Here is a 23,936-nt window from a genome sequence, read left to right as displayed (position 1 = left end):
AGAAGCATTCTCTCAGGCCTGAAGGCAGAGAACTTATTATTAGTATCAATTTCACATTAGAAATCTCCATCTTCTTTTTAACAGAAAGTTACTAATAAGGGTAACACCTCCCAAACAGCATGTTCCTAAGGCTTTTAATACCTGTGTGCTTTTTGAAAGTTATTATTTGAGCCTAAGGTCTCTAATCAGTGGGAAAAAAAGCTATTTCATTCATTTTAAATGAAATGTCTAATCCATGAAAGTGTTAGTTTCTTTCCTCTGATTCCCCCTCTCTCCCACCATCTCTTCCCTACTGGTTTCAACAGGATGTTATGAGTTAGGATGGACATAGATAATTTATCAAGATCTTCCTCTTTACTAATTCAACACCGTTTGGAGGGGTGGGGGAGACTGACTCACAGAATGAAAAGAAAAGGTGAATCACTAAGCTTTGTAAAGGGGCTTTTGCAGTTGGGTTTCAGGAACAGTTCTTGGATGTAGCCCAAACACTGACTGTGTCTTTTGTAGTCAGGGCAGAAAACATTCAGCCACAGCTGTGAACACAGGTTTTACATCTTCTATCCTCTGCAATAGAAAAAGATTAGATCTCTTTTTGAGTTCCAATTCAATGACCTTCATGATAGAAGTGTGTTGGGCATAGGTTGGTAGCTGCCCACCTCCTCTTCGTCAGCCTTGGCAGCATATGGCAGCCCTGAGGCATCAAGCAAGTGGAGGAAGAATTCCCAACAGATGGGGTGAAAGGAATTCTGAGCAGACAATTGCAGTATTCCTTAATAAGTCACTTCAACTTTTCTGCACTATTAGATTCAGGAGAGTACCCACCATGTTCTCCATCTTTAGCACCTGTGATGCTCAGGTTTTTTTCCTGATGCATTCCTTGATCTTTCCAGTACCACCATCCCTGCCTAATTTACCTTTTGTTTGTTTTTGAACTTTTCTTCTGATTCCTATTAAGGTATGTTTTTCACTCATCAATGCTAGGAATTACCTGCTCTAGTGGTATAACTTTTGTTCAAGTCCTATATTTACAACTGTTACAGATCATAGCTCAAGGATTACTTTAGATAAAATCAGGGCACAGCTGGAAGATCATCTTTCCCACAGCTTACTAGAAGTACTGTCAACATCATTTAAATTTTTTATTACCTAAACTAGTGACCTTCTGGCTCCAAAGGTAGGAATATTATATTACGGCTTACTTTTCCTTTATTTCTTATATAAACTTGATATGAAGACCCATTATTTTTTCTTTCAAGGTATGTCTTTTTGTTGTAAAACTACTTGTAAAATAATATTTCTAGTACTAATCTCCATTGTTTCCTGAACAGTCAAAACAGCCCCATCAGAAGAACCTTGTACCCATCTCTGAGAGCTATACCACATATATACTACACAAATATAAATACCACACACATATTTATATATGTACATGTAACAAAATATTTATCTGTTATTGTTCTCTACATTCATATTTGCAATGTTCTCACTCATCTCAATTTTTTGTGTTCTTTAAGGTCCAACTTCAGTGACATCTCCTCTAACATGATACTCAGTCCATATGAACATTCTTAACTCCTAATACTCTTGTGAATAACTCAAGGTTGAATATTATACCTTGAGTTTGGATTTTCAGTCTCTTATAAATTACTCAATGGCAGAGGTCATGACACATTTTTCTTTTGTGGCTCCAACTATGCTCACATAGTGGTCACTTGATAAAGAATCCACTGGATGATTCTATCCCCAAAGAGCTGCTTGGAAATGCATATTTTTGTGAAAGAACACAAGCTCCTAAGTCAGGCAAAATTGGTTTTGACCATAGTAGCCCATGTTTACTAATAATATGGGCTATGGAAAAGTGTAACAAACAATCTGAGTCTTGGTTTTCTATTATTGAAATGGATGTAATAATACCGATCTTTGAGAGCCTTTGTGAAGGTCGAATGAGGTAATGTGAAAACACCTATCTCTGCGCCTGGCATGTAGCATGTGCTCATTAAACAGCTTCCTTCCTCCTTCCTTTTATATATGCTATTAACCTCTTGAACCCTTCTTTGAAACACTGATGGAAAATATTTCTGTCCTAGCTCTTGTGTTTTTCCCAGGATATTGGACAGTTAGGGAAATTGAATAGGTGAAGAATATTTTGGAAATTTGTCAGAATAGAGCAGGAAATTGAGGTTTTATGGACTTCCAATTGAGTATGGAAGCACAAGATAAATAGATGTTGGATTTTATGGTAAACAAATGGAAAAACACTGATCTAAAGCACAAAATCTGCATCCTAGTCCAAGAGTCAATGCTAGGTGTCTGTGTGGTTCTGAAAAAGATCACTAATATCCTTGGGTCTGTTTTCTCAACACACATAATCAATGACTGTGTTGGATTAGCGAACTTCATTTCCTCCTATATCTACAATTCCATGACTTTATGGTGGTGACCTAAGTAATGAGGTAGTGGAGTAGAACAGGGAACTGATGACTAGTAGATTGCTGGTAATGGAACCATCAGTAATTCAGTTTAGTGTTGGGGAAACAGGCTCATGAAGATGGAAAGGATAGATATCAGGAAATAGACTTGAATGATCCAACTATGAGAATAAGAAAATTTATGATCTCTATCTCTGTGAACTGAAACCTCATTATAATTAATACTAACATATCAATAAGTCATAGCTTAATTTCAAAAGTAATTTGACTATAATTTATATGTATCTTATTTAATACTCACAACAACCTTGTAATATTTATACATATGAAAAATAATATATATATATATTTTTTATATAGTGAGGAAAAGAGTTGGAAAGTATTTCATGTGTACTTAGCTGACTTCAAACTATATTATACCATTTTGGTGGTAGTATGGCATATTTTGTGTGGAGTTTCTAGTTTGCCCCTTAAAATATTTGAACATCTGTGGACTGGCTTATTGCTGCTCCAATGAGTTCATACTGACTTATAGATGAATATTTAAAGGTTTTGGTTGAAGCAATAACAAAAGAACGCAAAAGAGTTGTGAATCCTTTAGTCTTGAATTAAAGTGCCCCTTTTTGTATCCTGTTCTTGCAGTACATAAAAATTCAATCAGTTCTTTGCTGATTAGTTTAATCAAATTTGAGTATCTGGAAGACATCAAATCTGCACTGAGTTTCTATAAGAAAACTATGTGTTTTTATAGGAACTCATTTTTTATTGTTGTTGTTTTTAAGCTATTTTAAAACTCATCCTTCCTCAGCTTCTCTAAAAGCTAGAAAGAGACCACCAGTCATAGTAGGTTAGATAACCTCTTCATCATATAAACTTTCCCAGCCAATCTGACAATGCTAAATCCAGACTAAAATGTATCAAAAACAATGATTTGGAAGCCTAAATTAAAAGCATTCAAAATGATATTGCTTTTATTTTTAATTGCAAATTGTAACTGCAATATTTATAAAGAGAAGTTGCACGGTAGTATTATGTTTTGGATGAAAGAGAATAAATTTAGGTTTTTAAAGAGAATGAATTTAGGTTTTTAAATGTAGGAGACTTAGTCATTTCAGAAGACCTAAAAAGATCACCTCATGATTTTCTAAGAAGAGATATTTGAAGATCATTTAGATAGAGAATATCTATCTCACTTTAACGCATTCCTATTGACAGGGTGCCTTGTTCAAATAATAGCTGTTCTGAAAATCTTATATAAGAAATCAAATTTGTGTAAGTTAGAACTTAAATTCACTAGGGAAACTCACAATCTGAAAAAAAATCCCATGGTGAGCTGTTCTTATTAATAAAATGAAATATATATATATATATATATATATATATATATATATATTCTTCAAAATTAATTCCATTATGTTCCTAGATTTTCATGTCTTAAAATGCATCTTATTCCTGGTTAAGTGAATTCATGACTAACAGCAGTGAAGTTCTTTTCTGGCATAGCCATTTTCCTTAGATCTTGCTGGAATTAGGAAAATGAGATGTTAGCTACATTACTTTTATAAGAGTGGTCAAGATTTCTTTTTAAATTAATGTGATGTTTTAGAGCACCAACTAATTTTAATAATATTGTTACTTTAACATAATTCCTTCAATTTCAAAGTCTGATTTACTAAAGCTGAACTTTGTGATCATAAAATGCAGTCTTTCTTAAAAGAGAATTAAGAAAATTGCTTTAAAAGACTTTTTGCAAGAGTAATTCCATAACTCTTCATGTCCTTGTATATCTTCACCTGTGGGTTTTTGTTTTTGTCATTTTTAAAAAAACAGGGATTGAACTCAGGGGCACTCAACAACTGAGCCACATCTCCAGCCCTATTTTTTGTGTTTTATTTGGAGACAGGGTCTCACTGAGTTGCTTAGCACCTCGCCCTTGCTGAGCCTGGCTTTGAACTCATCCTCCTGCCCCAGCTTCCTGAGCCACTGGGATTATAGACATAAGCAAGGGCACCTGGCTTCACCTGTGGTTTTAAGTTAAAAAACAATGTTAACTGTCTTTCATTGTTTTTCTTTTTGTTATCAAATACACATTTTTATCTAGCCACTCAAATAATTTCTTGATCATAATTATGGGTATATGCATACTTAGTTTGTACTCTTGATGATTTCAAGTAAATCTCTAGTTCTGTGCTCTATTAATTCATTAACCTTAATTCTGAGGCATGCACCCAAAGATTATTATTTTAAAATAATCTTCTTTTAGGAATGTTTATAAAATTATAAAACTAAAACACTGTTTGTTTTAAAAACACAAAATCTAGAACAAAATATATATTTTAACCAAAATTTAACTAATTTTTATTAATTTTCATTAACTTTTAGATTTGTTCCAGATACAAAATTATTCCCCCAAATAAATCTGCATGTAGAAGCATAGTGTACCAAAGGGCAGTAATTCAGTAGCTATTATTCAGTATCAAATTTAAAACGTGAATGGTGAAATTTTTTAACATCTATATTTTCCCTGGAAATCCAGCCAATTTGTTAACTGAACCAAACCCACCTAACAAATTACTACCTTGCTGGGGAATGTTAAACTTGAATTGATGCTAAATTTAAAGTTTAAATATTTTTACTCATTAACATTCTTCTTTATAAAATCCTGAAGCACCAACATTTTTCAGTGCCATTGAAGTGCTGCTCTCTATTTTACTTTAGGTCTTCACTGGGATCTTCACAGCAGAAATGGTTCTCAAGATCATTGCCATGGATCCCTACTATTATTTCCAAGAAGGCTGGAATATCTTTGATGGAATTATTGTCAGCCTGAGTTTAATGGAGCTGGGTCTGGCAAATGTGGAGGGATTGTCTGTACTGCGATCCTTCAGACTGGTACCTGCATACCCTACATTTACATCACATCTCTCATTTGAATAACATATTATGAGATGTATATTTACAACTTACTTCAGCTTTTGTAATGATGTTATAATTTACATCAATATGTGATATCCTAAGAAAATACATAAGCATTCTCTTTAAAGCCAAGAATATTTTCAAAGAAAAATAAAAGTGGTTGAAACACTTTATAAGGATGATATATAAAGAACACTTTTATGTCGTAAATTTCTGGGGTTTTTTTTGCATTATAGTATGTAAAGAAATGCAAATAAAAATGGTGGGCCTGTATTAATCTTAAATTTTTATCAACTCTATGATATTAGTAGGTACTACTTTTGAACAAGATTCAGAAAATTATTTGATGCCTTTAGCGTTTTAAATAGTATAGAAACTTTTCTGAATTATAGGAAAACATTTATATTAAAATATGTAGGCTTTTATTAGAAATTAAGTATATGTGTATATTTTTTCAAATTGAAAGAAAGACTTTCTATCTTTTCAACAAAGTAATTTGTTTCACTTTCATTTTATAATGGTCTATGAAGAATACATAATTAATAGCTTTGATGTTTATTTTCAGTTTCTAAAATAGAGTCTGAAGAGACATTAGTTGATAAATTTTAAAATGTTTCCAATGAAAGTAGCAATTTGTGTTCATGTTTATATCTTTTGATAAATCAGAAATGAGTCTTAAATTTTTTTGCTTTTAAATAATATGATCTAATTTATGATTCTAGTATTATTGACACTATTTTTTCTGGATTTGAAGTTGAATTAATTTAGTATGAAGAAACATAAGTTTATTCAACAGGCATGGGTTTACAATGTCATATACTTGTAAAATGATGGTAACTTCCAAAATTATGTCACGGTTAACACTCAGAATATCTTTCCATTTGATTACAGCTTCGAGTTTTCAAGTTGGCAAAATCCTGGCCCACACTGAATATGCTAATAAAGATCATTGGCAATTCCGTGGGGGCTCTGGGAAACCTCACCTTGGTGTTGGCCATCATTGTCTTCATTTTTGCCGTGGTTGGCATGCAGCTCTTTGGAAAGAGCTACAAAGAATGTGTCTGCAAGATCAATGAAGACTGCACGCTCCCACGATGGCACATGAACGACTTCTTCCACTCCTTTCTGATTGTATTCCGAGTGCTGTGTGGAGAGTGGATAGAGACCATGTGGGACTGTATGGAGGTTGCTGGTCAAACCATGTGCCTTATTGTTTTCATGTTGGTCATGGTCATTGGGAACCTTGTGGTATGTATGTGTTACACATGCTCATCATAAAAAAATAGTATTAGTAGATAAAGAAGGCCAGAGTGGCAAACATATGTATGATTTTATAGTAAATGACTTAGTCTCAAATCCTCCTACTGGCCCTCTGAGAATGGAAAGTTACTTACCTTCTCTGAGACTGAGGCTCCCTATCTTTGACCCTGGAATAACAAAACTAAAATCACATGGTTGATATGAGAATAAAGTGAGGTCTATCTAATGAAAGCTCAGAAGTCATAAATACCAATTTGCTTTTACCTAATTCTTCAAAAATGCATTTTATTATTAAGACTAATATTATCCTAATGTTAGTTTCATAAGACAATCTCCACTGAACCTAAAATAGTTATGCATTCTATATTGAAGTTCCTTTTTACATGTCTATAGTTCATATTGTTTGCTAACTCAGGGGCATGGGTTCATACTAGCAAATTTTGAAGACGAATTCAATGAAATAGAGCATTATATTTTAGCTGTGGAGTATAATTATCCAAATAATTTACCAGAGTACTAAATATGTTATTCCCTAAATTTGCTTTAATAAAGAAAAATAAATTATTGCAGTTTGATTTATTCATATGCATGGACATTGATCAGATTTAAAAGACTGACTTTTAGCTATTACTTAAAAGCAATAATGTGAAAGTAAAATTTGTATATATGTGTTAGTGCTTGAATTTCTTAGTCTTGTGTAGACAAAGTTTTTCTTTGCACAGTCTTATTAATCCTTCCCTTTAAGAATACATTTTAAACAAAAAAATTACTCAAAACAATACTAGTGAGATACCTGTGAACATGGAAATTTTGCCCCCAGAATAGTAAATTAGAAAGCTTCAGATTCTTAACAGTATCCGATACAGAGAAAAGGAAATGAGATAGGATTCTAGCTTTGCATTTGTCTATGATGTAACATATGCTGGAACTCAATAATTACATTTCAAGCTAAAAATATTCCTATAAATAAATTTCCTTTTACACCAGAAATTGGGAATTACTCCTGTACTGCTATAGTTGTTTGGTTAATTGGGTAATTTTTCTATGTATCCTGATGACACTCTGAGAATTAACATTTCCTCATATTTTCTCAACAAAAATGAGGGAAAAAAGTAATTTACATTATATGGGTCTAGCCTAAACCTTTGAATAATTTTAGATTTTTCTCCATCTGTTGAGATATTTGAACACATAAATTTCAAAGTATATTTGATGGGAAATGTGTTGAGCCTTATATAATTTGCATTTAGAAATTTCTACTGTTACAAAAGTAATTTGTAAGGAATTTGTATTTCAAGTATATTGTTTATGTAAAGATAAGAAGGCTATTAAAGAAATAAGTTTATTATTTATACACATGAAGCTAGACATTGATTAGACAAACTGGTAAGATACAGTAAAATGATTAAAACTGAAGTATATTTTTTTCTTCTTGGCAAATCTTTAAACATGAGGTTTTGACTTCTTACTGAAAAGTCTGAGTCGATACCATTTAAACCTTAGATCTCCTTTCTTAGTGTTCTCTGTGAGAAGGAAGAGGTGCCTGTTTTTCAGTTTTGCCTTTACAGCAGGTAGACGATATCTGGTCCTTTAAATAGTGTGTGATTTCCACATGGTGTCTGAAATATAATAAGCATTCAAGAAGCATTTGTTAAAATAATTTTAGCTAAGATCTGAGTTCCCTGTTTAGCCTGTTATTTTTACACATACTTCAATACTAATAGAACTTTTTGCCTTCTTCTTTTCTTTTAGGTTCTGAACCTCTTTCTGGCCTTATTGTTGAGTTCTTTCAGCTCAGACAACCTTGCTGCTACTGATGATGATAATGAAATGAACAATCTCCAAATTGCAGTAGGAAGAATGCAAAAGGGAATCGATTATGTGAAAAATAAGATACGGGAATGTTTCCGAAAAGCTTTCTTTAGAAAGCCAAAAGTCATAGAAATCCATGAAGGCAACAAAATAGACAGCTGCATGTCCAATAACACTGGAATTGAAATAAGCAAAGAGATTAATTATCTTAAAGATGGAAATGGAACCACCAGTGGTGTAGGTACTGGAAGCAGTGTTGAAAAATACGTAATTGATGAAAATGATTATATGTCGTTCATAAACAACCCCAGCCTCACTGTAACAGTGCCAATTGCTGTTGGAGAGTCTGACTTTGAAAACTTAAATACTGAAGAGTTCAGCAGCGAGTCAGAACTAGAAGAAAGCAAAGAGGTAAGAATGCTTGTAAGTTTTGGTTGTATTTCCTGTAAGAGCCACACAGTATGGTTATTCAGTAGTTTTACTGTGTTTAGGTGCATTATTAAAAATTAATATGGAGATTGGGATGTAGTTCAGTGGTAGAGTGCATGCTTAGTATGAGTAAGATTCTGAGTTTGATCCTAGCACTGAAAAGAAAAGTAATATAGAAGTCATATGGTAATTAAAATTATGAGAAATTGGGAAGTCCATAGAGATTTCAGCATTCCACAGCAAATCGCCATTCTGAACAATCAGTGTGGTCATTTTCTCATTAGTTGGAAAGTTTGGTTGAAAATGGAGCTTTACATAAAAAGAGTTTTACTTAATAAAGTCTACTCTATACTACATTATGCTCTTGTGAAAAATCAGTGAACTATGGTTATTATAATTATGCTAGTGTTATCTCCTTCTTTTCTATATTAGGTTTTGCTATGATTCTTAATACAAAAGTATTGTGTATTTCTGTTCACCTCTTTACTCACTTTGATAGAGTGCTTTATTTATGAAAGTATTATATTCATGGAAATATTATATTTATTAGGAAAGTTCAAATAGTACTGATTTCATTTGTCTTGTCAAAGATGAGCACATTTGCATGATAAAGTCTTCCAGATTAACTTGAAAATACTAAGTTAGTTAACTACTTATAAAAGTGCCATTTGAGGATTACAGTTAAACTGTATATGGAAAATCTGCTGTTACTGTCATTACTAGTTGGAAAGGATGGAAGGAAGGAGGAAAAGGAAGGGAAAATGTACATATCTCATGGTTAGAATTCATAGGGTCTTATGATAGTAGTTTAATGTCATCAATTCTTCAATTCTGTGCTGTGAAGAACAGGATTAAACTTTTAGTATTATTTATTTATGATCTTCTTATATAAACTTGGAAGCGAATCTAGCACAGATGGAGTTATAAAAGACTTGTTTTAGCTTGAGGGTATAATGTTGACACCATGGGAATCAGACCAATGATGTCTGATTTTTGTGAGCACATTTTGGAACTTTCTTTTTAAAAATAAGTATACCAACATATTTGATCTGAATTCCTTCAAATAAGTAACTGACAATGTTACCACTCATAACTTCCTGATTTTTTCCAAGTATTTCAAAGCTGCTAAAATATGATAGTAAATTTTAAAATAAATTTTGAAAAAAGTAGAAGTATTTACAAAATGAGGTAGCAATATTCTTTCTCTAAAGTCTGCTTGATGAGTTCACTTCTAATTTATATTGTTCCTTCTGGTAAACTAAGAATTTAATTCTAATTTCATTTTCCATCATCTGATATAGATTTCTTTAAGAAGAAACACCAATTAATTAACAAGCATTTATTGACCACTTTTTGTGAATTTGCACTCTATTGGATAATACGGGTAAGGAAGAGTTAAAGAAGAGCTTTATAATTCTCCTTCAGGGAGATCTTAACATCTTTGAGTGAGCTAACACTTTTCACAAAATTATTAAAGACCTGTTTAAAAGTTTAATGTTGCAGGACTGCATATAAAGTTGTAAGTGTTGAGGACAGCAAGAGTAGTTGTCAAATGGAAGAGATAAAATTGAAATAGGCCTGAAAGTTTGGGTCAAATACAGACAAACAGAAAATAAAAAGTAGAAACTTTCAAAAGGAAAGCCAAAGTTGAGAGTGAGCTCTTGGTATTAAAGTAAGAATGTGAAACAATCATTATTAATAAAGTATTGGTGAAGACTGTAAAGTTTTGAAGTAAGTCAGAATTTGGAATTGCCTGCTTAATCAATAAGGAATTTGTTCTGAAAGAGAGGAAGGAAATAGGAAAATGATTGGAAATATTTATTTGGTATCAAAAGCAAACAATTCAGAGAGGTAAGAGAGATTATCTTGGAGAGTGTGGTAGTGATCATTTCATAGCAATGAGATAATGACATTTGGGGCTAGGATCATGAGTAACTATAACTGGTAATTTCACAAACCTAAAGAATCCAGGAAATCAGGAAAATGTCAATGCTACTGTATAGAATGGCCTTTTTAAAAGGTTACACATTTTATGTGGGAGAGAGATCAGCCCTCCATAACTGTGGATTCCACATCCAGAGATTCAACCAAACTCAGATCAGTAATAAAATTTTAAAATTTTAATATGAACAGACATTTTATCTTCCCATTATTCCCTTAAAATATAGCATAACATCTCTTTATTTGGTATTTACATGATATTAGGTATTAAAGATGACTTAAAATATAAGGTCATATGGGTGCATGGGTCATATGCTAATACTAAGCACATTTATATCATGCACACCCACAGATTTTGGTATTGGGAGGGGGTCCTGAAACTGAGCCTCAAGGATACCATGAGATAATTATGCTGAATTAGAGGTGATGGTGTTAGGAATTAGAGTCTGAATAAGAAGTCAGGGTTAAAAATAGATTTGATGAAATTGATATTATTTTGATAATAATTTATTTTGATATATATTTGATAATAATTTGGTTCCCTGAAAACAGAAGTGCTCACCAAAGAATTAATTGTAAAGCAAAATTGAGAGAAGATTAGGGACAAAATAGCATGAGTAGCTTAGGGTCAAGAAAAGTCAAAGAGTTAAAGAAACTTGTTAAGTTAAGGTTTTGTGACATCACATTTATAAAAAGTAAATATCTTAATTTCTTTCTACCAAATAGCTGGATTTCAAAATACTTCAAAACCTTCTTAAGGCTACAGATATTTCTTCTCAGTGCCTCAAACTACAAATTTGGAATATTGAGATAGTCTTTTCCTCATCATCAGTCCTTCAAAACATTTACTACTTGAACAAAAAAATTTTATTGGGTGAATTTTTCTTTTAAGCTAATTTTGAATACATGGAATCCAATTACAGAACAAAATGAAATTGTTTACATTATAAAAATATATTAGTGGAAAATCATCAAAAGTACATATGAAATTATATGTTTTTATAAAGAAAGAAGAAATTTTCAAATGATCTTGCACAGTAATACTAAATTCAACAATAATTATATATGGCTGATGTGCTCAAATTAGTACACAAAACATTCTAAACAAGTAATAGGGCAATTCTCATCTGTGCTCACATACAAGATAAAAAGCAGTTTTGAAAAATAAAAGCAAAAGATCAGCAGGTTCAACTATTTAGTTCCAACGAAAAACAATTTTGATCCAAAATTCCAAAAACTGATGACTGATCACATTTCAGTTTTGCATTTGCTTCCATTGTTAGGCTTTTTAAAAAGGTATCACACACACACAAGTAGTGGACTTTTGATTCATGCTTCCGAGATGTTTGGTCAAACTACAAAAAAAAAAAAAAAAAAAAAAAAAATATTGAGCTCTGCTTTGGAGAACACAGAACATTCCTTTTCTTTGCTGACAAACTGAGCAACCATATAAGCTAAACCTAACCAAAGTATAGGTTATATATTTCCACTAAAAAAAGGAAAAAGAAAAAAGAATACAACCACAAGAATGGGATTCTAATTATACTCCAGTAATGTATAATATGTTAAAATACACTCCACTGCATGTATATCTAAAAAGAACAAATAAAAAATAAATATGTTACAAAAAAAATATACATATTTTCTGTTTTAAGAGGAAGCAGTAAATTAACTCCTTAACTTAGGTGGTATGTGAAAACTCCATCTCCTCTCTTCTTTCTCTCATTTTCAAATAAAGTCTGCCTGGCATGGATAGCATGGGATAAATGATCCCTAGGAGTTTTTAGAGATGAAAATACGAACTGCTCTTATTTCATAAATTACATAATATGTATTCTAAAAAGTGTGCATATTATATTTGTATATACGTATACCACTAACATAAATAGGCAGGTATGAAAATAATGGAAATAAATATAAAGCACTGCATGAAAAAATAATGTAAGACAACCGAAGGCATAGATTTCAAAATAGATATTTTTTTTCTTCTCAGAAAACTTATAATTGTACAAAATCTTGCAACAAACTCTATTGTAGAAGGTTTTTTTAGCATTCTAAATTTCACAACATCATGATTTCTTAGCATTTTTATGTAACTATATATCTTTAAAACATACTTCTTAAGAGGTCATTGATTTGTCTTCCTAAGTGAAGGATATAGAATAAATGCTTTTAACAATCATATTTGAAGTTGAATTCCAAATTCAGTCTGGCAATGTCATCCTGTGACCTTCACTGCTTACCATTCTTACTTCTCACAGGGGTAAAATCAAGCTGGAGCCATCAGGAACGCAGCTCTGGTGTTTTTTAACCAGCCAGAGGCTCGTGCCACCACTTTTACCCAGGTTACCCAAGCAAGTTGCACATGTACAATCACTTTCTAAATGATTTTGACTGGCCTGCATGATTCTCGGCTCTGTTCCTTCCCCTGCCGTGGCAAGGAAGCGCTAGACTCGCCCAGCTGCTCTCTGCTGAAGCGTGTGACATCACAGCATGGTCAGGAAAGATGGGAAGTCCCAACATCACATTTAGTTCTGCTAATGAGTTTTCCAGTTTACTCTTTTAGACTTTTAAAAGCAATAATTGCATGCTCATAGGATTTATAATATCTATTTTAAAACATGATAGGAATGTTAAAGATTCAATATAATCAAAGACTTAAGAGAGCATGCATTTTTTATTTCTCTGCTTTTATTTCATCAAATTAAGACCACAACCTTTTTGTTGTTGATGATTCAGCCCTTATAAGTAAATTTTATTACTAAAATGAGTCACAGTTTTTTGTCCTGATAGTACTGCCATTTTCATATCATTATATTCAGATTCATGTATATAATCTTTAATTCATATATTCCAGATGGAAATGCTTGCTTTCATGTATTTGGGAAAGGCTCTATAAAAAAAAAAGTAGGGTAAACATTGAGTTTTTGGAGAATAAGGGCCATAGTCTGTTTATGCATTTGGACACCACATATCTTGGATTTTCAGTAGGTTAGGAATGTTGTTGATTTGAGTATCTGTAAAACCATAATGATCTTTGTAAAGTAATTTAAAGAAGGAAAATATCATGATATAGAAAGAAAAAATTCATTACATCCTGATCATTAAGTAATTGGTTTAATGTACTCATTTTCTATTTGGAATTTTCCTTATGTATGTTAATTTCTTCCTCAATATTCTACGCAAAACCAAGCAGGCAAAAAAGAAACTTGGAGAATTTACTACTTTTGATTATTAATTATAGTTTCATTAGGAGTTAAGGGCATCTCCCAAGATTACTGTAGCTTTGTGGGTTAACTAAGCCTTTAGTTAAGCTTCTAGAATCTACTTTCTCCTGTTCATAGCTCAGCCAAAGTGCAGGTTCTGGGAGGGAAAATTATAAAGTAAAAGTAAAAATTTCAGAAGTATTGAACTTTTCCAGGACTTTTGGTACAAAGAATATCTAATTAGAGTTTGGGGTTGTTTCTAGGTTTAATTTGCACATATTTTCCTTTTCCCTGGGGAAATGGAGAATTAGCTATAGAATACAACAAATTAAGAAATAAGATTATTAATAATTGATAAAAAAAAATTTCTAATCATTTATGTAAATTTTATTTAACATTGACTTAGTGTTAGGTGCAAGATAGCATTAGTATTCACTAAAGAAAATCTGATTTTTTTTTTTTACACAAGCAGACTAGATTTAAATGGTATTGGCAAATTGTCGTTTATACCATATGCATTGCAGGATGCCCTCCTTTTTGAAGCTTTGATGGGAACTGTGAGATGCTGGACTGAAGTCCTGAGCACATGCCCTTCTGGGGGAAGGCGTGGTGCTCTTTTGACTTTGAAGAGTAAAGGGAGGACAACTTGAGCTCTCCATTCCTCTATTATGCTGCCAGTGTCACCAAACGTTCTTTCTGAGAGGCAGGGAGGGGTTTCTGGATAGCCATTTACAACACATTTCTATTAATGCTCTTTTACCCTACTCTTCAAGCACAATGTAATTATTTTCAGTTTCAAATATTGTGTTCCTATCAAGCTATTTTTAAACAAAAGCAGCACTAAGGATGTTGTGCTGTGAACATGTGTCAAAACAAAACCAAATAGTGGCAGTTTATATTTTTAATCAGTTGACAAGTGGTCAGAAAAAAAGAGATATTGGTCAAGTATTAAAATATTAGCCATTAAAATATAAGCCATTTTCTTTCTGCCTTAGACTGGCAACCAAACAGCTTCAATAGGTGGCTGCCTATTTTTCAAGTGAAATATGATAAGTCAAGATATGGGTATGCATATCCAAAGATCAGACTAAGGCCCTGATAGTATGTGTGATCAAAAGACTTTCCTCTTCTACTAGTAAGACAAAATCCAGAATGTTTGAGAGAAATGGCTAGATTTTTAAAGGCAATCTGTAATGGCTGAATCTTTTACTTTGTCTCTTGAATCATGCAGCAGTTTGTGAGAGTCAAACATTTAAGAGCTGACTGAAAATAAATGAAATGTGAGCGCATTTCAGTGGAAGTAGGCCAGTTGCTAACATTCTCTTCCATCTCTGAAAGTTAAATTTCATTATTTAATTGGATAAAAATCAAGGGTAATATTCATCGTAAAGGGGAATTTCCATACAAGGTCATGTGATATGAGAGGTTGGAAAAATGGTCTCATGGCCTTTTTGGTTGTGAATTCTTGTCATTTTTTAAATGTTGAAATAACCCATTCCTCTGAATGGTACTGGTGATATACTTCTTGAACACTTCATATTCAGGTACCATGTCTTTGAGAACATGGTTCTTGGATCAGTGTGCAGCTTCCACAGCATTGCGCCGGGCTTCTGCTACAGCCAGGCATGTTTTCTGTGGCTGAATTAGGCCTGGAGAATGTTGCATCTCAAAACCTGCTTTCCAGCGTGCATTTGTAGAGCCTAAATTATCATCCCTCTGTAGACTCAAGAGTTTCTACAAGGGATGGAGGAATCTAACATTTAAATGCCATAAAATATTGGAAGGCTTAGGGAGAAAATAGTACAAGAAAACAAGTTTGGGCTTGTACTATGTGGTTTTATATGGAAGCTTTCTGTTTTTATTCCTATATTAACAATTACATTTTAACTACTTCAAAACAACTATTAATTTTAATTATTCAGTTTAGTCACTGAGTTCTTTAATGTGGTAAATTTCATTTCAGGTTTCTTTGCTTTTTTATGTCATTATAGTTTCACAGGTATGGCAATATAAAGAAAGTAAGTTATTCTCTATACTTAATTATCAGTTATTTGCTTTTAAATCAGTTACATGCTTTTAATAAATTTGGGAGTCATTTTTGGTGTGGCTATAATAAGATTATAACAAACTACCATCTACTAGAGTATGAATGCTAAAATGTTCATGGTTAGATTATACAAATATGTGGAATTAGTATAGATTGCTATTACATCAATGTTAAGAATGAAAAATGCTTAATTAATTTTCAAATTAGTAACTTAAATATACAACAGTAAACTTTTATGTATGTAGTGATTAAAGGATAGTAAGCAGTATATTGGTCAATTTAATGTAATTTAATAAGAACTCAATTCAAGCTTTAATTTATTAATGCAGGTAAACTCACCACTTTTGTTATTTTAAAATTGTTTAGTATTTTTTTATAATTTCATAGATTAAATATATATACTTCCTCTCATAAAAATGTAGCCTTGTCGGGCATGATGGTTCAACCCCATCATCCCAGCAGCTCAGGAGGATGAGGCAGAAGGATTACAAATTCAAAGCCAGCCTCAGCAAAAAGCAAGGCTCTAAGCAACTCAGTGAGACCCTGTCTCTAAAGGGCTGGGAATGTGGCTCAGTAGCCCAGTGCCCCTGAGTTCAATCTCCGGTACCCACCCCCTTGATGTAGCCTTGGAGTTGAGAAAACAATGTAATAGCATTTCTGAGAGGAAAACATCACTGAGCCTAATTGTCCATCTTAGAAGAGTTGACTCTAGGTCAACCTTTATGGGGAAGGAAGCCTCACATGAACCCTTACTAGGGAAATGACCTCTTGTCTACTATCTTCCAGCCTTTAGTTCAATATCTCGTTACCCCCCACTCTCCTGCCACCAAATTTTCTTTGGAAAGCCTTCCAGAGCCTAAGTTTAAAAAACTATACTTATAATTAGGAGGGGGGAAAAAACCCTCCTGGATGACAGCAAAATGATTCACGGTATAAATGGGTTCTGCTTCTTGGAGAAGAACAGAATGGGGGCAAAATCTTTTTCAAAAGACAAGTTGTGCCTCATAATGAGAGGCAAATAGAAGTGAATTAACTGAAAACCATTCCTCTCTACTTTAGGATGTCTGAATACATAACCTCCAAAGCTATTTAGGATATCAAGATTATTTACATCCAAATATGTTAGCCACATTCACAAAGGTTTAAAATCTACAGACTATCAATAACAAAATACATTCAGAGGTTCATCCTTGATAAACAGTTGATTCAATCACATTCAAGTTAGTGGCTTTTGTTACTTGTGCTATGAAGCACTGTTTTAGATAATTATCTATATTTAAAATATAAGGTAACTGTAGACTATATGATAGACAATTATAATTTGAAAAATTAAACACTTCATCATTATATTGCCAGTTCTCTTACCAATTATATTATAAAAATGGAAAATGAAGGGTGAGTATATTTTTTGTATGAATATGTATATAATATTTATTACTATATTCCTTCTTAATTTTTTATTGAATGTCAAGGTTTTAGAGAAGCATTTTGGAAATATGTTTTTAACATTAAAGTATTTTTAATTAAATAATTTCTATTCAATAGTAAATTTCATTTTCTAGTACAATTACATAGACTTCTCTTACGGTCATGACTGAGTTATACTTTATCAAAAAGGAGAGATGAAATTATCTAAACATTTTAACTCTCTTCATAAAAGTAATATAAAAATGCATTCAGGCATTCATTTATTAACTCTTTGTGAACCTAACATAAGTATTTGGTGTCTATTCTATTGGTCATATGTGCCAGATCTTTTGATATATAATATGTGTGTGTACTTGTTATAAATATTTGGTCCAAGGCCTGAATTACAATGGACTACATGTACTGCAAAATTTAGCACAGATAAATCATACAAGAAAGAAAAACTTCAAGAAGGATGTGGACCATGACCAGGTTCAGAAGAAATTTTTGAGTTTGGATTAGCCCAGAGGAAGAAAATGAATCATGAACCTTTTTATAAATAGCTTCCAAATAACTTGATTTCTTACCGGTGTTATTTATTCAGCAGATATTATTGCTGTTGCTCCTCAAAAGCCAAAATTCCCAACCGATAAACTATCAGTGAAGTTGGGAGGGAAGTTAGTTACTGCAACCAAGCAATTATCCAGTATCTTCTTGATCACTCAGTGGTAACTACAACTGTACCCAGTAGTAACTTTCCTAGGCCTTTCCTAGAAGAATAAAGATACTCTGGCTGTACAAAGCAGATAAATCCCAGGAGAATAAAGTAGGTCTTGACTGTCCCATGTTTCTAAAGTGCAGAGGAATTTAATGGTAAAAAAAAAATTTTCATTTTATAACAATCCTAAGAACAATCAGTCAAAAATGATGACCGAACTTCTCCTTTTAACATACTCCAGACTAGGAAGGACTGTATTATGGAGTCATATTTTGATTTAAAAGTCATTTTCATAATATATTTACTTGGAAATGGTTATTGTCACCTTCAAAATCATACCACAGAAAGTATATCTGGGTGTTACCCTTCAACTTTGATTTGAAATAATAGACTACATTGGCATTATGTGTTAAATAAATCAGAATTTTGAGTCAGATTTTCTCCAGTATGACTTGTGTTTAGGGATTCATTTGGCCATTTAAAAATAACACATTAACTCTTTCATAAGATTAGGACAGAGTGACCTAACAGTTAGCTGCTGAAGTTAGCTGGGGGCTTTGAAACCATTAACATGTCCATGAGCTATTCTTTCATTTTAAAACCTTCTCATTTCCTCAGTTGGGCTGTGTGTCCTGTCTTTGTGCCAGTTTTTATAAAACATTGCACATTCATAATGTCTTCCCAAGTGATCTCAGAAAACATTAGGTATTTATTCTTGTCACATTAAAGTGACTCTTCTAGCCATTTGGCATGTCACAATGATTTATTTAAAGGAAAAATTCACAGCCAGATCAAATGTTGAATTCAAAATGGACTTCTAATGAAAGTCTATACAGATCCTAGACAATGCCATTTATGAAGAAATTTCCATTTAATTTAGAATTCTTTGGCAAGTGTTGAATTCATTTATGCAGTTCAAGAGAGAGAGAGAGAGAGAGAGAGAGAGAGAGAGAGAGAGAGATCCATCATTTTCTACTAGTAAAGTAAGGAGAAAATTATGTAAGCCAGAGAAAAATATAGCTCAAATTTGAAATGTAATGACTGTGACTAATGTTAATGTGCTGCCCTTCCTTTCTAAAATTACAGAAACATGGACAGTACTGAAATTTTCCATCTAAAGAGGTGGAAGTTGTGATTTGATTTGACACATTTTAATTAATATAATCATTAGTAGATGTCAGTATACCAAACTTTTATCAAACTCTTCTTGGTTTTGGCTACAGGATTAATGTTAGCAAGTAATGTAATGTGGCATTTATATAAAAAGTGACATCAAAAAATAAGTAAATCAATATTATCCTTCCTTACCAATTCATCCACATTAAAGCCTATGTCTTTCTTTCTCTCTTTCTGTCTTGCCTTTTGTCTGAATTAGGTCAGTAGTCACATTGTTTTGAATAGTAGGACTTCAATTATGTTAAACTATTTTTAAATAATTATCAGTAGTATTAGTAGAATCAAACGCAACCATTATCAGTTTTTGACACTCCAACAGAGCATTTACCAATTAGATGAGTAAAAATGGAGAAAATTCATATCTTTGAAATTGGATTATGTTTCCAGAAATTAAATGCAACCAGCTCATCTGAAGGAAGCACAGTTGATGTTGCTCCTCCCCGTGAAGGTGAACAGGCTGAAATTGAACCTGAGGAAGACCTTAAACCAGAAGCTTGTTTTACTGAAGGTAAACAAACTCTCACATCTCCTCTCCTTCCTTAGAGAGACTGAATATATCTCATTTGAAGGAGATCTTTTAAAGAAATATTGAAGTCATGTTCATCTCTGTTTTCCTCTTCTCTTCCAAAAAAAAAAAAAAGAAGCTCATTTATCTATATTTCTAGAGTATAGTATAGCAAAGACTGTGCCGGAACAAATCAGAGGATGTGAAATGAGATTTTGTCATTATTGTTGTTCCCACACTCCAGGATGTAAGAAAGCTGGCCCTGTGAGATAAATGGCATTCTGCAATGTCATGTCACTGATATGGCAGTCCCTTCAGAATGCATTGGCAATGGCTAACTTATAGATATCTCAATAATCACATCTCATCCCCTATAGTTTCAAATGCATCAATTCGTGCTCTGACCAGAGCTGTTTGGGAATGTAGCTGTGTTTTAGAATCTGGGCAGGGTGAGCTATATTTGTTCCCACAGCAACCAGCGTAGTGTCTTGCATACAAATCAATACTTATTGATTTATTGTGATTGAATTTAATCTGATGAGTAGATGTCCAGAGCTAGAGCAGAACAGTGGGTAGAAGTTAGAAAAAATATGAAATCTAGGAAGCAGAAGACAAAGGAATAGAGATACTGACTGCCAAGATGAGTCCTAGGTGTGACAAAGAAAAGCACTGAGGCTGAATTAAATTAGCTTGAGAAAACTGACAGGGGCTGATGCCTGGGAAGACAGTGGGATTTTCCATGCATGAAGAAACGGAGTGAATCCAGGATCACATGAAAATATGAATAAACATCTTTAATGTGTTGTTTTGCCCAATCTGAGAAATATACCAAAACCCTATTTCCCTCAGTGGCCTTAAGACAAAGAGATCATGTTGGGTATTGAAGAAGGAAACCATTTTTAGTCAAGTAATATGGGTAAACTTTTTTCTTGAATTCTAAGTAGCTATCTGAATATATAAGTCTATAAATGATTCATATACAAGGAGGGATGTTGACTGTTACTAGGAAATGAACTGAAACTGGGGTAGGGAGTGAGCAAAAAGTTTATTTGTTATTATTTAAGATTAAAATATATTTTTTTTACTTATTATGTTTAATGTTTTCTTTTAGGGTGTATTAAAAAGTTTCCCTTTTGTCAAGTAAGCACAGAAGAAGGCAAAGGAAAAATCTGGTGGAATCTTCGGAAAACCTGCTATAGCATTGTTGAGCACAACTGGTTTGAGACTTTCATTGTCTTCATGATACTTCTCAGTAGCGGTGCTTTGGTAAGTGAAAAGCATATTGGCAAGAATCAGGTTCTAGTAAATTTGCTTGTTTTCTAAAAATACTAGGAGCATAGACTGTGTTCAAGGGTCAAAGGTGGAGGAATAGCTGTGCCTTGCAGACCTAGACACCCAGGGCTTAATTATGCAAAATTCCATTCAAAACAAATCAGAATCATGAATCAGCCAGATGAAATTTCTGCTCTGGTGTTTATCTAACAGATGTTTTCCTCACGGATAAACCATTTAGAGATATTCTGTTGCACACACCATCCAGTTATCCCTAATAATAATTTTAACATTAGGGACTAAGAGTATATTTTGGCTTTCATTAGCGAATCAACTTATTCTTTCAATATAAGCTAGATTATTTAGGGAATCATAAAAAAGTAAAGTTGGAATAAGCCACCTCTGTCTCTTATTAACAGAACCTCAGGTTATTTTGTGAGTTCATGTTACTCACTAAAAGCATGTGTTTATAGCAGTAATGGAAGTAGATTCTTTTGGTGTGAGAAGCAGAAATAAAAGCCCACATGAAATCATCTCAGTTTTACCTGTTAGAGTTTATCTGATGTTCAATGCTTTTGTGATGTTAGCCAATACAAATTATTGCTTCATACTAAATTATGCAATTTTGCAAGAATTTAAGGTAAAACGAAGTATTCTTGCTTCACAGGCTTTTGAAGATATATATATTGAACAGCGAAAGACTATCAAAACCATGCTAGAATATGCTGACAAGGTCTTTACTTATATATTCATTCTGGAAATGCTTCTCAAATGGGTAGCTTATGGATTTCAAACGTATTTCACTAATGCCTGGTGCTGGCTGGATTTCTTGATTGTTGATGTAAGTATCCTGAATGATTATTATGAAATTACTTTTAAAAGACCCAAGTTTGACATCACATATATTTCTAAGATTAAAACCTTGGCACTAAGAAACTATTTTCACTAATGCTGACATAATTGTACAGGTTTTTAAAATTATGACAAATTTAAAAACGAGGAATATCTCACAGATAAAAGTAGAGGAAATCCCCCAAAATGTAGACAGTGGTAAGAAAAAGAAAAAAAAAAAAAAAACAGAGAAGGTTGTTGTATACCACAAGATGACAGCTAGCTCTTTTTCCTTTTCTCCTGAAAGTTAAGGACCTCAAGATAAAGGACATTTAAACAATCTGATAATTGACATCTAAGCACTTAGCTTATTAACAGCTCAATTAAAAAAAATCTCCAGGAGGCAAAGTCAAGACAGATTTGGGGACATTAATTGTGGGAATTGAGCTCTAAGCCCTTATTAGAGTACATGTGACTAGATAATGTTAAATTAACCCATTTACTGTCTCTTTTCAGCCACATACCCACAGAGACAACAAAATGTGTTTCCATTTTTAAATCAGTAGTTGGATATACCAGTAGCTAATCAGATATTTACCATGCAAAGGGTTAGGTATGTGTCTGCTCTGAATCTGATTATGTTGGTTAGTCATCATAGGAACATGGCAATTATAGAATCTACCTGATTTACAACCTGTTTTTTTTATTATTCCAAATGATAGAGAAGTGCTGGTGCAAAATGACAGTCATCTGCTTCTTTGTAGTTGGGGATATTCCATTGCACAAGGCTTCACAGTCTACCAACAGAGCAAGGTGCCTCATGCACTGTCTCTAGCTGTTTCCTAGCCATCCTAAACCACTTTATTTTTAGCTCTAACACTTGCCAATATGAATCAATGCCTGCCATATGTGTGCATTCATTCTTTTTATCAGTTTTGACAAGTCTGGGTCTATCCGATTCTACTCTTTTCTCTCATACATATTACACTCATGATTGTATAACCAAAATATATTTAACCCTTTGAGTTCATAATAAATCAACTTCCAAATCACTTTTAATAAAGCATAAATGACCTCCAATTTCCATATCTGGCCTTTCATAAATAATTGTGGTGAATCTAAATATTGACTCAAAAAGCTGTCCATTAAGGAAAGTTCAATATTCTCATATTTTGTAGCTAGAATGAATTTTAAAGAGTGTCTAGCCTTTATTCTAGATATCAGGAAACTGAAGCCTCAGTTTAAATAATTTTCCTGAAATAACACAACTGCTTAATAAAGCTGACACTAGTGTCCATGTTTCCTAATTCTCAATTCAGATTTCCTTTTTCTCCAATAGATTTCCAGTTTAACTGATCCACTCTAAACATTTTAGGCAAATAATGGAGGACGTGTGTGTGTGTGTGTGTGTGTGTGTGTGTGTGTGTGTGAGAGAGAGAGAGAGAGAGAGAGAGAGAGAGAGAGAATGATACTGGCTTTGGATTTAGCATGTATAATCATCTTCTCTCTGAAATAAGAGAACACCAAGTATGTTCAATAATCCCCTCTACTCAAAATTTTGTCATGTATGTAGATCATGTTTGAAGATTTTAAAATGTGATAGAATCTCTCAGAAAAAAAGTAAACATGAAGGTTTTAAAAGTACAAGTACAATATCTTAAAATAGCTTCATAATCCATAGGGTACATTGTTGGAACTAAACCCAATAACCACAAAAAACTAAAATGAATCACTACCAACAACAAAAATTCCTTTAAATGCATTAAAAAAAAAAAAAAAGCCAGGTGCAGTAGTGCACGCCTATAATCCCAGTGGATTGAAAGGCTGACAGGAGGATCCCAAGTTCAAAGCCAGCCTCAGCAATGGTGAGGAACTAAGTAACTCAGTGAGATCTGTCTCTTAATAAAATATAAAATAGGGTTGGGATGTGGCTCAGTGGTCAAGTGCCCAAGCTCAGTTCCCAGAATATTAAAAAAAATGTATATAC

The 23,936-nt window shown here is 33.0% G+C and overlaps 1 protein-coding gene across 19 annotated transcripts in view; it reads left to right on the top strand.

The window, feature by feature from the left end:
* LOC113198412 (sodium channel protein type 3 subunit alpha) overlaps positions 1-23,936 on the top strand; it is a 78,003-nt gene that overhangs the window by 38,898 nt on the left and 15,169 nt on the right. For all 19 annotated transcript variants that reach the window (XM_026411130.2, XM_026411128.2, XM_026411122.2 and 16 more), the window contains 6 exons: positions 5,148-5,321; positions 6,237-6,593; positions 8,358-8,828; positions 19,729-19,849; positions 20,958-21,112; positions 21,786-21,959. In XM_026411130.2, coding sequence (XP_026266915.2) covers positions 5,148-5,321; positions 6,237-6,593; positions 8,358-8,828; positions 19,729-19,849; positions 20,958-21,112; positions 21,786-21,959 — 1,452 coding nt within the window. The remainder of the gene's footprint in view (positions 1-5,147; positions 5,322-6,236; positions 6,594-8,357; positions 8,829-19,728; positions 19,850-20,957; positions 21,113-21,785; positions 21,960-23,936) is intronic.

The sequence above is a fragment of the Urocitellus parryii genome, chromosome 1, assembly GCF_045843805.1.
Source record: "Urocitellus parryii isolate mUroPar1 chromosome 1, mUroPar1.hap1, whole genome shotgun sequence".
In the NCBI taxonomy this organism is placed as follows: Eukaryota; Metazoa; Chordata; class Mammalia; order Rodentia; family Sciuridae; genus Urocitellus; species Urocitellus parryii.
This window is presented reverse-complemented; position numbering and strand designations above follow the sequence as displayed.